Source organism: Pseudorasbora parva, chromosome 5 (genome assembly GCF_024679245.1).
Source record: "Pseudorasbora parva isolate DD20220531a chromosome 5, ASM2467924v1, whole genome shotgun sequence".
Lineage (NCBI taxonomy): Eukaryota > Metazoa > Chordata > Actinopteri > Cypriniformes > Gobionidae > Pseudorasbora > Pseudorasbora parva.
Window position 1 is genome coordinate 42,655,630 of NC_090176.1, and position 12,904 is coordinate 42,668,533.

General features: G+C 37.3%; 1 protein-coding gene and 1 long non-coding RNA gene across 4 annotated transcripts in view; one reads left to right on the forward strand and one right to left on the reverse strand.

Annotated features, from left to right (window-relative positions):
* Positions 1-12,904, forward strand: part of LOC137075620 (uncharacterized) — a 133,781-nt gene that overhangs the window by 104,371 nt on the left and 16,506 nt on the right. The gene's annotated exons all lie outside the window — the stretch shown is intronic.
* Positions 1-12,904, reverse strand: part of ttn.1 (titin, tandem duplicate 1) — a 146,412-nt gene that overhangs the window by 65,280 nt on the left and 68,228 nt on the right. For both annotated transcript variants that reach the window (XM_067444381.1, XM_067444382.1), the window contains 23 exons: positions 12,692-12,878; positions 12,492-12,607; positions 12,099-12,398; positions 11,144-11,443; positions 10,871-10,976; positions 10,571-10,767; positions 10,148-10,453; positions 9,640-9,918; positions 9,248-9,547; positions 8,808-9,110; positions 8,321-8,698; positions 7,926-8,228; positions 7,543-7,842; positions 7,065-7,361; positions 6,638-6,922; positions 6,236-6,529; positions 2,264-2,563; positions 1,866-2,174; positions 1,517-1,707; positions 979-1,408; positions 586-894; positions 304-485; positions 92-221 (listed from right to left, as the gene is read on the reverse strand). In XM_067444381.1, coding sequence (XP_067300482.1) covers positions 92-221; positions 304-485; positions 586-894; positions 979-1,408; positions 1,517-1,707; positions 1,866-2,174; positions 2,264-2,563; positions 6,236-6,529; positions 6,638-6,922; positions 7,065-7,361; positions 7,543-7,842; positions 7,926-8,228; positions 8,321-8,698; positions 8,808-9,110; positions 9,248-9,547; positions 9,640-9,918; positions 10,148-10,453; positions 10,571-10,767; positions 10,871-10,976; positions 11,144-11,443; positions 12,099-12,398; positions 12,492-12,607; positions 12,692-12,878 — 6,102 coding nt within the window. The remainder of the gene's footprint in view (positions 1-91; positions 222-303; positions 486-585; positions 895-978; positions 1,409-1,516; positions 1,708-1,865; positions 2,175-2,263; positions 2,564-6,235; positions 6,530-6,637; positions 6,923-7,064; positions 7,362-7,542; positions 7,843-7,925; positions 8,229-8,320; positions 8,699-8,807; positions 9,111-9,247; positions 9,548-9,639; positions 9,919-10,147; positions 10,454-10,570; positions 10,768-10,870; positions 10,977-11,143; positions 11,444-12,098; positions 12,399-12,491; positions 12,608-12,691; positions 12,879-12,904) is intronic.

Below are 12,904 nucleotides of genomic sequence, written 5' to 3' on the forward strand. Positions count from 1 at the left end.
CATACTTCTGGACTTTCTGTATTCTAATGATACTACTATTATATTGGGTTTTGATGTTTTCATGATTTTAGGAATTTTTGAATATGCTTACCAAGTACATTCACGCGCACTTTAACTATTTTAGTGCCAGCCTGGTTGTTGGCAGTGATGATATATCGCCCAGAGTGGTTTAATTTACATTCTGGGATTGTCACAACCGATGTTGTATCACTGGATGATACCTGCAAAGTTTAAATGTAAAATGTATTAGTTTGTTTGGAACAAACAAACTGAGTGTTTTGAAAAAAATATGAATAATCCTACATCTGAATCCTCTGGCAGAGTGTGACGCTCATTCTTTTTCTCTGTTGGAGCAGTTCCATCAAAGTCCCATGTCACATTTGGAACAGGTTTGCCGGAAATTGTGGCTGGAATCTTGATGGTTGTTCCAGCACGACAACTCAGAAGTTCATGAGCTGTCACCTCCAATGTAATGACAGGCTCCTCTGTGAACATATTGAGTAACACATATATTTAATCATATAACTTTCAATGTGTATGTATTATTTTATATTACTGTAACACTTAAACAGAAGGAAGACTTACCCAGAATATCCTGTACAATGATATCAGCAGTTCTGGGACTTGGCTCAGATTCCCCAGCAGCATTGACCGCAACAATCCTGAACCTGCATTTCTTATTCTCTTTAAGTCCTGACACGGTGTATGAATTGCTCAGGATCAGCTTATCTGGTGTATTCATCCTTCTCCACTCATGTGAACCTTCATCCTGAACTTCAACAATGTAACCTTTTATTGGACTCCCTCCATCTTTTTCTGGGGGGGTCCAAGAAAGGGTCACACTGCTTGTAGATTTGTCTGTTACTACAGGTGCTGATGGTTGACTTGGTGGGTCTAAAAGTAACATTTAAGAATGGAAAGTTTTATTCATCAGGAACCGGAATTCATAAACATAGCAACATTAGAAATATTACTTACTTCTTGGATCAAGTGCAAACACACACTCTGTTGCTTCACTTGGAGGTCCAACACCAGCTGCATTCTGAGCCATTACACGGAACTGGTACTCTGCACCCTCAATAAGGTGCAGCACAGTGTATTCCAGGCCCTTGACTGCTGGTTTTGTTACTGGAGCCCTGTTAACACGACTCCAGTATACAGCACCTCTCTCTCTCTTTTCAAGCCAGTAACCTTGAATGGTAGAGCCACCATTGTCTTTTGGAGGCTCCCAAGTGACCACCATGGATGAGCAAGTGTGTTTAATAATCCTTGGCCTCTGGGGTGGTCCGGGAAGACCAAATGGATCTTTGAGTACAACCTTTTCTGATTCACAACCATCGCTGACTCCATATTTGTTCTCAGCTTTAATTTGAAACTGGTAAGTACCATAGGCATCCAACTTGTACACCTTCAGAAGGACATAAAACAAAAACATTTAGTGCATTTATAAGCACATAGAACCGTTTAATTCTAGAAGTAACTGTCTCAGAAATACGTATTAATAAAATGTATTAACCCCATAACGTCTGTCCATAATGCAGCATGTCAGCTGTTCCCAGTCAGACTTCTTTTTGCTGGCATCTCTCTTCTCAATGATGTAGTTAGTGAGTTCACTTCCACCATTGTCCTCTGGGGCATCCCAGGTAAGGTAGCAAGACTCAGCTTTGATGTCAGACACCACAATGTTTCTTGGTGGCAGTGGGCGGTCTAGAAAAAACAATTCCACAATTAAGAAATCTCATCAATTATCATAAAGATAATTACACATTATTGTGTAACTTGTAACACTCAATACTACTTCCCATGTGGTGGAAAATCAATAAGCTTAAGTAAAATCAAATAATGGATAAAATTTAAAGGCTTACCCAAGATATCCACACGGATTGTACGTTGACCCACTCCACGAGCATTTGTGGCAGTTAATTTGTATATTCCAGTGTCTTGTCTTACAGTTTCAGGAATGCCAATTTTGGTGTTGATAGTTTGTCTGTTAATCTCTTCTGATTCCAACGTCATCATCTCAGTGGGTTGGTCAATGACTACTCCATTCTTTGTCCACTCAAACGTAGGCAAGGGTAGGCCAAAAATTTCAGCAGGAATTTCAATAGCTGCCCCCTTCTTGACAATAATGGCATCACTCTTAAAGAATTTCAACCACTTAACAGTTGGTGAATCTAAAATAGAGTAAAATATCAGTGAAAATGTTAAGCAATTATATAGCAAACTGGAACTACATGCTTTTAAAATTGAGAGAGATACATACGTTCATCATCCTGAATATTGACACTGATTGATTTGGATGGTTCTCCATCGCCAACCTCACTGACAGCTTTCACTCTGAAGTCATACATCATGTTCTCAGTCAAATTTTCCAGAGTGATTGTAAGGTCTTTGCAGAGTTGACGGTTGGCAACATCAAATTCATTGCTGTCTTGTCTCATCTTTTCAATATAGTAGCCTCTGATTGGAGAACCGCCATCACTACGAGGAGGTTCCCAAGTCAAAGTAATGGTGTTCTTGGTCCTTTCTGTATAGTGCAATTTCTCTGGGGCAGATGGAACTCCTAAAATTTCAAGAAAGTTGTTTATCCCTTTTGTATAACTATTAAACTAATACAAAAAAATACACACACACGCACATGAGGATTCATGCCTGTATATTAGACATGTGCCGATTTTCGATAATGCGATTTATCACGATAATGAATATGCACGGTATTGTTATCGTGGGCACTTTAAAATATCGTAAATAATTTATTAACAATTTATAATTTTTTTATAATGCACTCAAGAATACTTTGTCCATTAACCATATAAATGCTCAACACGGCTGTATTCTGCGTCAAAGGGAAGCGCTCAGATGTAAACAAGCCCAACGTGCGTTTGCACAACTGAACCGGTGAAGGAGACGTGCTGATGAAGTGCCGCTCACTGACAGCAGAGGGCGCTGATGGACTGCAGAATGCAGTGATTACCCAGGAAACCCGCAAACAAACAAAAACTGCGTGTAGTTTTTAAAACAGCCATTCGTTTTTTGTAATCTCAATGTTGTTCATCACAGCACCAAATACTTAATACTTAAAGACTTAATAGGCCATTTATTTTCAAACTTAAACATTTTTATGTTTTAATCTGGACTACAACATGCCCTAATAATTAGAACTGTTCTAATTATTTGATATTGTTTAACAAAAGTTTGAGACAAACGACTTAATTATTACCAAACTGACAATGAAAAATACTTATAAAGAATTAATCATTCTGAGTAATGTTAATTTCTTAGTTACTGTTTAATAACATTACAATCAAATCAAAATAACTTTTTATGGACCTAAGATAGAACTAACAATGATCAGTATTTCTTAACTAACATTACCAAAAACATTATACTTTCTGTACCAAATGTAGCTATTGCTCAATCTTAGTTAATGCATTAATTAATGAGACCTTATTTGTTAGCCTACCTGTTGTTCTTATAGCCTAATTCTTTTGCACTTTAATCTGTTTGAAAATTGTACTTTTACAGCTCTGAAAAAAATCAAGAGACCACTAAACATTGATTTCTCATTGTTTCTCAATGTTAAGTGGTCTCTTAATTTTTTTCCCAGAGCAGTATATATTTTTGGTGCACTATTGTATTAAACATTCAGTTATTTTTGTTATTACAAAAATAGTTCTTAAAGCTGTTATGCTATGGCAACACTTTTTTTTGCAACTTATTTCAATATCGTGATAAAACTTCAGCAATTAATCGCAACATGAAAAATTGATATCGGCACATATATATATTAGGGCCGGGACTCGATAAAAAAAATTAATCTAATTAATTAGAGGCTTTGTAATTAATGAATCGAAATGAATCGCATTTTAATTGCATATAAATATTTGACCTGAGAACAATGAGAAGTAATTTTTCACATGGACTTTTAGTATACCATTGAATAATGACTGAATACATACGCTTAATCAACAAAATATTGTTTATTTATTTCAGTCCAGCAGACCAGTGCAATGTTTGCCATTAAGTTTAGCAAAAGCATATTTGTGATATTTGAGGCTCGATGTGCTGCGGTGATACGCAAATTCCTTGTTGTATAGTACACAACCATGCTCTTGTCGACGCTTCCATCCTTTCGTTTTTTAAAACAAAATTTCCCATCGACGGGGCCAAGCAAAGCGGTCTCATCAGCTTCTTCGTTCATGTTCACACTAGTTAGTTGTTGTCGTGACCAGTGTTGGGAGTAACGCATTACAAAAGTAATACATTACAGTAACTTATTACTTTTTGCTGTAACGCAGTAGTGTAAGGCATTACTAATCAATTTTCAGTAATATTTTACTCGGTACATTTCCAGTAATGCGTGCGTTACCCCCCCCCCCCCCCAAAAAAAAAGAAAAGAAATACAATAAAACGAAAAAGGAAAAGGAAAAAAAGGCGTGATACATTAACGCATGAAAAATGCAAGTTATTACCTGTTCGTGGTCATTCAATAGCCGCGTGTGGTGTCCAGGATAGTAATTAAATACTAACTGACAGCTTCTGATATATTTTTGTATAGCGATTTACTTAATTTTCCTTCAATTCAGTACTTCAATTCATCTCCCTCTTGCTGATGTACTTTTGGATATGGTGACATAGTCCAGTGAAGGCGTACGTGTTTATTGCGGATTTTACAGAAGTGCCGCAGGCATGATCTCAGTCTCTGTGCTCACACTGGCCGGTGGAAAAGTGGCTAAAGAAGGTTTAAAGGCTCTGTCGTTTCAAAGAATAGCACAACGGCGAGCGCGTCGAAGAACGGACGAGAGACAAGGCGCGCGCTGCTGAGCCAAACTATAGGCCTAATGCCTATAACACTTGGGTGAAGATGACAGAATAAGACTACTACACACCGTGACACCGTCGTTTAGATTTTTTATATACAGTCATTTAGTTCAGTTAGAGAACAGGCCGTTAAAATAAAAACGGAAGCATGAACCGAAAATGTGATCTTAAGCTGACAGATGATCGCGGAAGATTTGGTTTCAAAGTAAAATGTAAAAGCGCCTATTAAAGGGGGTTTGTCATTGTGTTGTGTATTTCATTAAGAATAATAGGCTAATTTTAAACCGAAACTAAAAATCTGCTTGGCCGCACACAGAGCGCGCATTTACTAACGAGCTGTCATTCACGGTGTGCGCGCACTAGCGCGTTTTCAGTTCATATGAAAGCTTAACTTTTATAGGAATTCATTGAAAGCACTCGCTTTGCCTCCGCTCCCGTTATTTATGACCAAGCGGCAGTGCGCATGTTCCTTTCGGTTAAATAGAATAGTGATTTAAAAGCCCAGATACCGGTGATGTCATCACACTTTGATTAACCGGTGGGAAAATGTCCCCACCGTCTCATCCCTACTGTACATTCGCGAGATGGATGCGTATTGCTTAGTTTATCAGAGATGAGGACAAGAACGTAGGCTAGTCAAATGCAAATGCAGTCAAATACAACCTTTTTCTAAAACCGAAATAACTAGGCTATCTCGCAACTATGTCGCAACAATAAGAAAAAAACAAATGCGCATATTGTCATAACTTAGAGTTTACACAGTTCTGTTGTGTCTATGAACAGAAGCTATTCTCAGATATTGCCAGATAATCACTTTACCTCTAAAATAATACTTATAACAGAGTTGGATCGTCATGATTTCTTGCATTGTCTTGAGCATTCACTTATTTGCCAATTCTCTATTGTTAGCCTGGATGGCCCATGTCATTATTCTTCATCATATCGCCTTCTACTGGATGTAAAATGCTCTCTGTCTACATCTTAGAATGTTAAGAGCTACTTCTGTAGTTATTTTGGTGAAAGTAACTCAAAAGTAATACAGGAGTAATGTAACGCATTACAATTCTGAGACAGTAATATTGTAGTGTAATGAACTACTTTTAAATAGCAGTAGTAAGTAATCTATAATATATTACAGTTTGGAAGTAACTTGCACAACACTGGTCGTGACGTGACTCGCTAGTTGGTGTTCCGGTATAATCGGTCTGTCGAAACTCATTCTTTGAAAAACTTTCCACTGTGCAAAAATAAGTGTGGTTAAAATTATGTTATTTATTTTTTTGCGTAATAATCAATGCGTTAAAGTCCCGTAATTAATTAATCTTAATTAACGCGTTAAAGTCCCGGCCCCAATATATATATATATATATATACACACACACATATACACACACACACACAAACTTATATATACCTTTGGGATCCACTGCTAAAACAGGTCCAAGGTCAACTGGAGCACCAAGGCCATACTTGTTTCTTGCAACTACACGGAACATGTATTCTTCTCCATCAAGAAGACCGACAATGTCACATTTGCAATTGGCAACTTCAAGGGGTTGTCTGTAAATGTGCATTTTGGCATCCTTTCTCTCAACAACATAGCCCATTATGTCACTTCCACCATTATCCAGAGGATCTGACCAGGTGAGTGAAATCATCTTCTTGCTCACATGAACTGTCTTAAGATCAACCACCGGTCCAGGAACATCTTTTGTTTTGAAAATAAAACATCCCAAATTTCAGAATTAAAAACAAACAATTTTTCCTAGACTTTTTTGATATTCATAAAAAAAAATATATGTATCATTTTACTTACCCATAACATCCACCTTAACAGAGGCAGCCTTGGTTCCACTGGCGTTGGTACCTGTGATCTGGTATATGCCATGGTCCGTTCTCAAAGCATTTTTGATACTTAAAGTGCTGTTCTTTACTTCTGTCTCAATAACTATGCGTTCCTTGTCTGGCTCTGCATCATCCTTTGTCCACTTAACTTCTGGTACAGGTCGTCCAGTAACAACAGCAGGGAGACGCAATGTTTCTCCAGCTTTAATGATGACTCCATTCCTTACAGAGACATCAAATTCAACCCCTGGTGCCTCTGTTAAATCAATGCAGATTAAAATATTTGATTAGAATTGCCCAAATGGGTGTAAAATAATCTTGAGTGGCAGCTTAATTTAGGTTGACTGTTTCTTTTGCACACTTTTTGTGGAAAATCCCACACGTTTTTTTCAACATACCTTCAGGTTCTTTGGCCTGAACAGGTTCAGTCATGCCTGGGGCTCCATGTCCTGCATCATTTACAGCATACACACGGAGGTAATAATCAGCCCCTTCAGTCAGTCCAGTAACAGTATACTTGCGGTCTTTGCATCTAAACTCAGTGCAGCGGACCCAATCCTTCTCTCCAACCACACAGCGCTCAACATGATATCCAAGGATTTCTCCACCACCGTTGTACAATGGAGGTACCCAACTTATATCAATAGTAGTATTTGTGACATCAACAATTTTTGGTACAGGTGGACCAGGTGGCACTGCAAAATGAATTACATTTACAGATAGTATTAATCATGAGTTTCAATGCAGGTTGCCAGAGAATGTGATTTTTTTGTTTGTTTGTTTTTTGTAACTTTTTATTAAACTAATTACAAATGAAATATTTATACCAATTGACAGCCATACTTTACATGTTTAGTTTTCATTTTCCACACTTACAGATTGCATCCATTGCAGTTTGAGGGTCAGTTGGTACACTGAATTCTCCTGGCCCAGCAAGATTTTCAGCACAGACCCTAAAGACGTAAACAAGGCCTTCCATAAGACCCTCAACCTTAACTGTCAGTGCACTAAGAAGATTGGGGTTCACTCTGATCCAATATTTGCTGTTGACTTCACGTCTCTCAACCCAATAGCCCAAGATAGGGCTACCATTGTCCTTTGGCTCATGCCAGCTGAGGGCAGCTGTGCTGGAGGTGACTTCTCCAATTCTTGGCATGTTGGGAGCATCAGGTGGTTCTGAAAAACAATAATCAATAAACTATAATAAACTATAATATAAGCCAACTACTGTTCAAAGTATAACTGATATATGATTTTACCAAATTGATTCTTTGCAACAAGTGGTTCAGAGTAGCATGGATGTCCACAGCCAAACTTGTTTTCTGCTGTGACTCTGAAGATGTACTCCTTTCCTTCAATAAGCTTAGTTACAGGGTAACTGTATCCCTTTTGAGTCGAGGTCACAGTTACCCAACCAATCTCATCTGTTGTGTTGTCTTTCTTTTCCAGTATGTAGTTGATAATCTCACTGCCACCATCATCAAGAGGTGCATCCCAAGTGCAAATAACGGAGGTGTTCCTGATATCATCAAATCCAAAGTTGACAGGGGGGCCAGGTTTATCTGTAAGTTATAAAAGACAGAAATGTGAATAAATACTTAAGGACATACCATAGTAGTTAAAAATAAACATAGTAGTTGAAAAAATAACATACCAAGAACATTGACATCACAAGTTGCTATTGCAAAACCATGGGTATTCTCAACTCTAATAGTGAAATTTCCATGGTCAGATCTGATGGCATCACGCACCATCAGAGCAGTTTCACCCCTTTTGGTCTGGTCAAATGACAGGCGATCTAAAAGTGGTGGATGGAATTCTTCTTCAGGTTCAGGCTGAACAGACTTCTTTTTCTTCTTCACAATTTCTGGTTTCTTCTTAGCTGGCGGCTGTTTGACATTCTCGTCATTTCTGAGCCATGTAACAGTTGGGTAGGGAGATCCAGATATGTAAGCATCCAATCTAATCTCCTCTCCCTTTTTGATACTGAGGCCAGTTGCAATACGGGCATGAAGTGATACCTTTGGTGGTTCTGAAGCAGGAAATGCAATTAAATGTCACTTTTTAAAATCTTTATTTAACACAAAGACAAGTTTGCATACTCAAAGTGGAGATGTAATGGATTTAGCTTTTTTACATACCAACAGGATCAGCAGCCTTAATCAGTGGTGTACTGCGAGATGGGTCACTTGCTCCTGCAATGTTCTCTGCACGGACACGGAACTGGTATTCTTTTCCTTCAGTCAAGCCAGTGACAGTGTAGGAGAAACCAGGTACCAGATTTGGAACGCATCTCTCAAATCTGTCACCATCTTTTTCAATCTTCTCAAGAATGTACCCTGTGATTGGGCATCCACCATCATATGGTGGTGCCATCCAAGTAACTGTGATTGAATTTGAGGTGGGATTGTGTCCCTCAACCTCAATTGGTGGGTCTGGATGTTCTGTAAAATAATGAGAGTATATAAATGAATAAAAAACACAAATATTAATAAAAGTGAAAATATTAGAAACAAAGAACGACAAACATGACCTGAGAGAATGTACATAAGATAAAATGAATAATAAAATATATACTTACGTTTCTGTTCTTCTGTTATGACAGGATTGCGGAGTTCAAGAAACTCACCACTGCCAATTTTGTTAACAGCCTTCACTCTGAAGTAATATTCACCATTTAGCATAAGATCTTTGACCAAAAAGCTTAAAACATTATCTCTAGACATCACAGGCAAAAATGTCTTCTTCTGAGCTTCTCTACGCTCCAGAACATAGTGCAAGATTGGGCTACCACCATCACTCTCTGGAGGCTCCCAAGAAATCTTGCAGGAGTTCTTGGTGACCTCACTTGGAGAGATGTCCTTACATTGTCCAGGCAGGCCTGTAAATGAAAAATGTAATGAAGCATTAAGCTGTAGGTATGATAAGTGTGAATCAGTTAAAGCCAAATTATATAGTTTTACAGTTTCTTACCGATCACATTTACGTTGATTGTGCCAGTTACTGAACCCAGACCATTCTCAAGAGTAACAGTGTACACGCCAGCATCTTCATGTTTACACTTCAGAAGCTCCAGGTGAACATGATTAAGTTCACATGTCAATGTCATCCTGTCTTCAGTCTTTAATTCAGTGTCACCCTTTTTCCAGACCATTGATGGTTTTGGAATTGCTCTATATGGGATTTTTATATTCATCTTCTCACCCTCAACAACTACAATATCTTGAGTCTCGAGATCCATGGTTGGTGCACCTTTAATATGTTAAAACATTTAAGAAATACCAGAATCAAAATAGCTAAAAAAATAAATCAAATCAAATCAATTCAATATATATATATATATATATATATATATATATATATATATATATATATATATATATATATATATATATATATATATATATACATATATATATATATATATATATATAGGCACGTTCATTCACAATAAATAATTGAATAATTGAATAGTACTTACAGTCAGGGTCTTTGGCAAAGACACCATCTGAAATTTCGGAGGGATCACTGACTCCAATAGCATTAATAGCACGAACTCTCAAAACATATTTTTTCTCAGGAATGATACCCTCCTCAGCCTTAAAACTAAGCTCTTTGACAGGACGGGCATTAATCCTCATCCACTTCTCCGTTCCAGCTTCAGACAGCTCAACATGGTAGCCTGTGACTGGACTTCCTCCATTCTTTTCTGGAGCTTTCCATGTAATGTTGATGTGCTCTCTGCTGGCATCAACAATCTTGACTTCAATTGGAGGAGAAGGTGGACCTAAAAAAAAAAAACCATTTAAATCAGTCCATATTATGGGGTGTACATAATCATCTATAACTAATTGAGCATTGGTATGTGTTACATGCTATGTAATGATGCATTAATTAAACATACTTATGGGATCCTCAATGACCATGAAAACAGTAGGTTCACTCGGGTGGCCAACTCCAGCTTCATTCTCAGCACGGACCTGGAACTGCACCTCAGTGCCCTCATCAACATCGGTCACCCTGTACTTGCATTCAGGGCCAGATGTCTTTCCAGACTTTACCCAGCGTGTGCCCAACTTCTCTTTCTTCTCAATAACATACCTATAAAAAGAATGATTCATGAGATAATTGTTTTGCTTTGAACACCATGTGCAAACATATTTTTGTTTGCATTCAACAAAACCAGTGTAAAAATTTTACATACTTGGTGATGGGTCTTCCACCATCACTGTTGGGTGGCTCCCATTTCAGGTCAACATGTCTCTTGGACACCTCCACAACAGTCAAAGCATAGGGTGGTCCAGGGGTTGCTAGAGGTCATGAATGAAACATTTTATTAATAATACAAAATAAATAAATACAAATTATTCATATTATTAATTAATATTACTATATATTACGCTATAATAATGTATATATTATTATGTATAAATTATTATTCTTAAATATATTAAATATGACGTGAAGTTCAACTTACTGAAAGTATCCTTGGCCAAAACAGAGTCCTCCAGTTCACAGAACTCGCTTACTCCAACTGCATTCTCAGCAGCAACACGGAACACATAAAGAGAGCCTTCACTAAGTGGAGTGACAGTATACTTGGTATCTTTCACTGTGGTGTCCACAGCCTGCCAGGCCCTGCGCCTGACGTCTCTCTTCTCAACAACATAGTTAGTGATTGGAGAGCCACCATCACTATCTGGTTCAGTCCACTTCAGGTCACAGTTGATTTTAGTAATGTTAACCACCTCAAGCCAACGTGGGGCATTTGGAGGATCTGGCCAAATGAGAATGACAAAAAAATAATATCATTATCATCATTGCAGTTTGAATACAAAAATAAGAGAATGTGTTAGTGATGCATTCGAAAATTGGGGTTTGTGATGCAATTAGACTAATATCTTTATATGAAAAATAATATTTGCAATGACAATGGACATTGACCACATATACATGTCTACTATTTTCTGTTTAATATTAATATTCTGGATAAGCCATTATTTAGATAAACATATTTACATTATTTAACTTGTACTGTGCACAGTGTTTCCATAAACAGATTAACGTTAATTTATTTCAAATGAACAGAAGAAAGTTTGAATGAGATGACAATTTGACACAGAATTGTAATTAATAGTTAAATTATTAGTAGTTGAATAAACAACTAAATTCTGATATTGGACTTTTAATGAGCATGTAACTTGGTCAATGATTTGGTACAAAGTCCAAACATACAATTATATGTTATGCATATTGATATATCTATCTATATTCTATATATATATATATATATATATATATATATATATATATATATATATATATATATATATATATATATATATATATGACATGATCTTGATATATAATTATGACTAAAATTACCATAATATTTAGACAAATCAGTTTTCAAACTTTCTGTCAATACTTACAAAGTCTCTCTTTGCAAACAACAGGGTCACTTGGGTCACTGGGTACACTCTCTCCAGCAACATTGATGGCCTTGACTCTAAAAGAATACTCTTGCTTCTCCATCAGACCCTTCAATAAATGCTCTGTTGTTGGAACATCCTCAGCTACACGAACCCATTCCTCAGTTCCAGTCTTTTGAAGTTCAATTATGTAGGACTCAATCTTAGCACCGCCATCATGCTCAGGCCTGGTCCACTGCAGAAGTACTGATGTCTTGGCACTGTCTTTGATGAATGGTTTCCCAGGAGCCCAAGGAGGATCTAAAACAACAACATTTTAAATGAAACAACATCATGACTTTAAAATTGAAATATTGAATTGCCTCAACACTGGAAAATAAAACTGTAACTTACCAATTGGATCTTTAATCAAAACTGGATCAGTCTCATCACTTGGCTTTCCTGGTCCAGCAAGATTCTCAGCCAAAACACGGAACCTGTACTTCTTCTTTGTTGGCAAACCTTTCACCCTTAAAAGGTAACATTCATTTGAGAATTTATTTTGCCTTTCCTTCACCATTTAAATGCTGACACAATGAAAACAATTATCCTACCTGTATGTTGTGTCCTTAATTGGCAGCTTGTTACACCTGATCCATTTGTCAGTCTCAGGATCGAACCTCTCAACCCAGTAACCAGTGATAGGGCTTCCACCATCTTCATCAGGCTCATACCAAGTTAGAGTTACAGCATCCTTTGTGATATCAGAAGGCTGAACCTTGGTTGGTGCCCCAGGAGTATCTGAGGACAGAGAAAGAGAATTGATT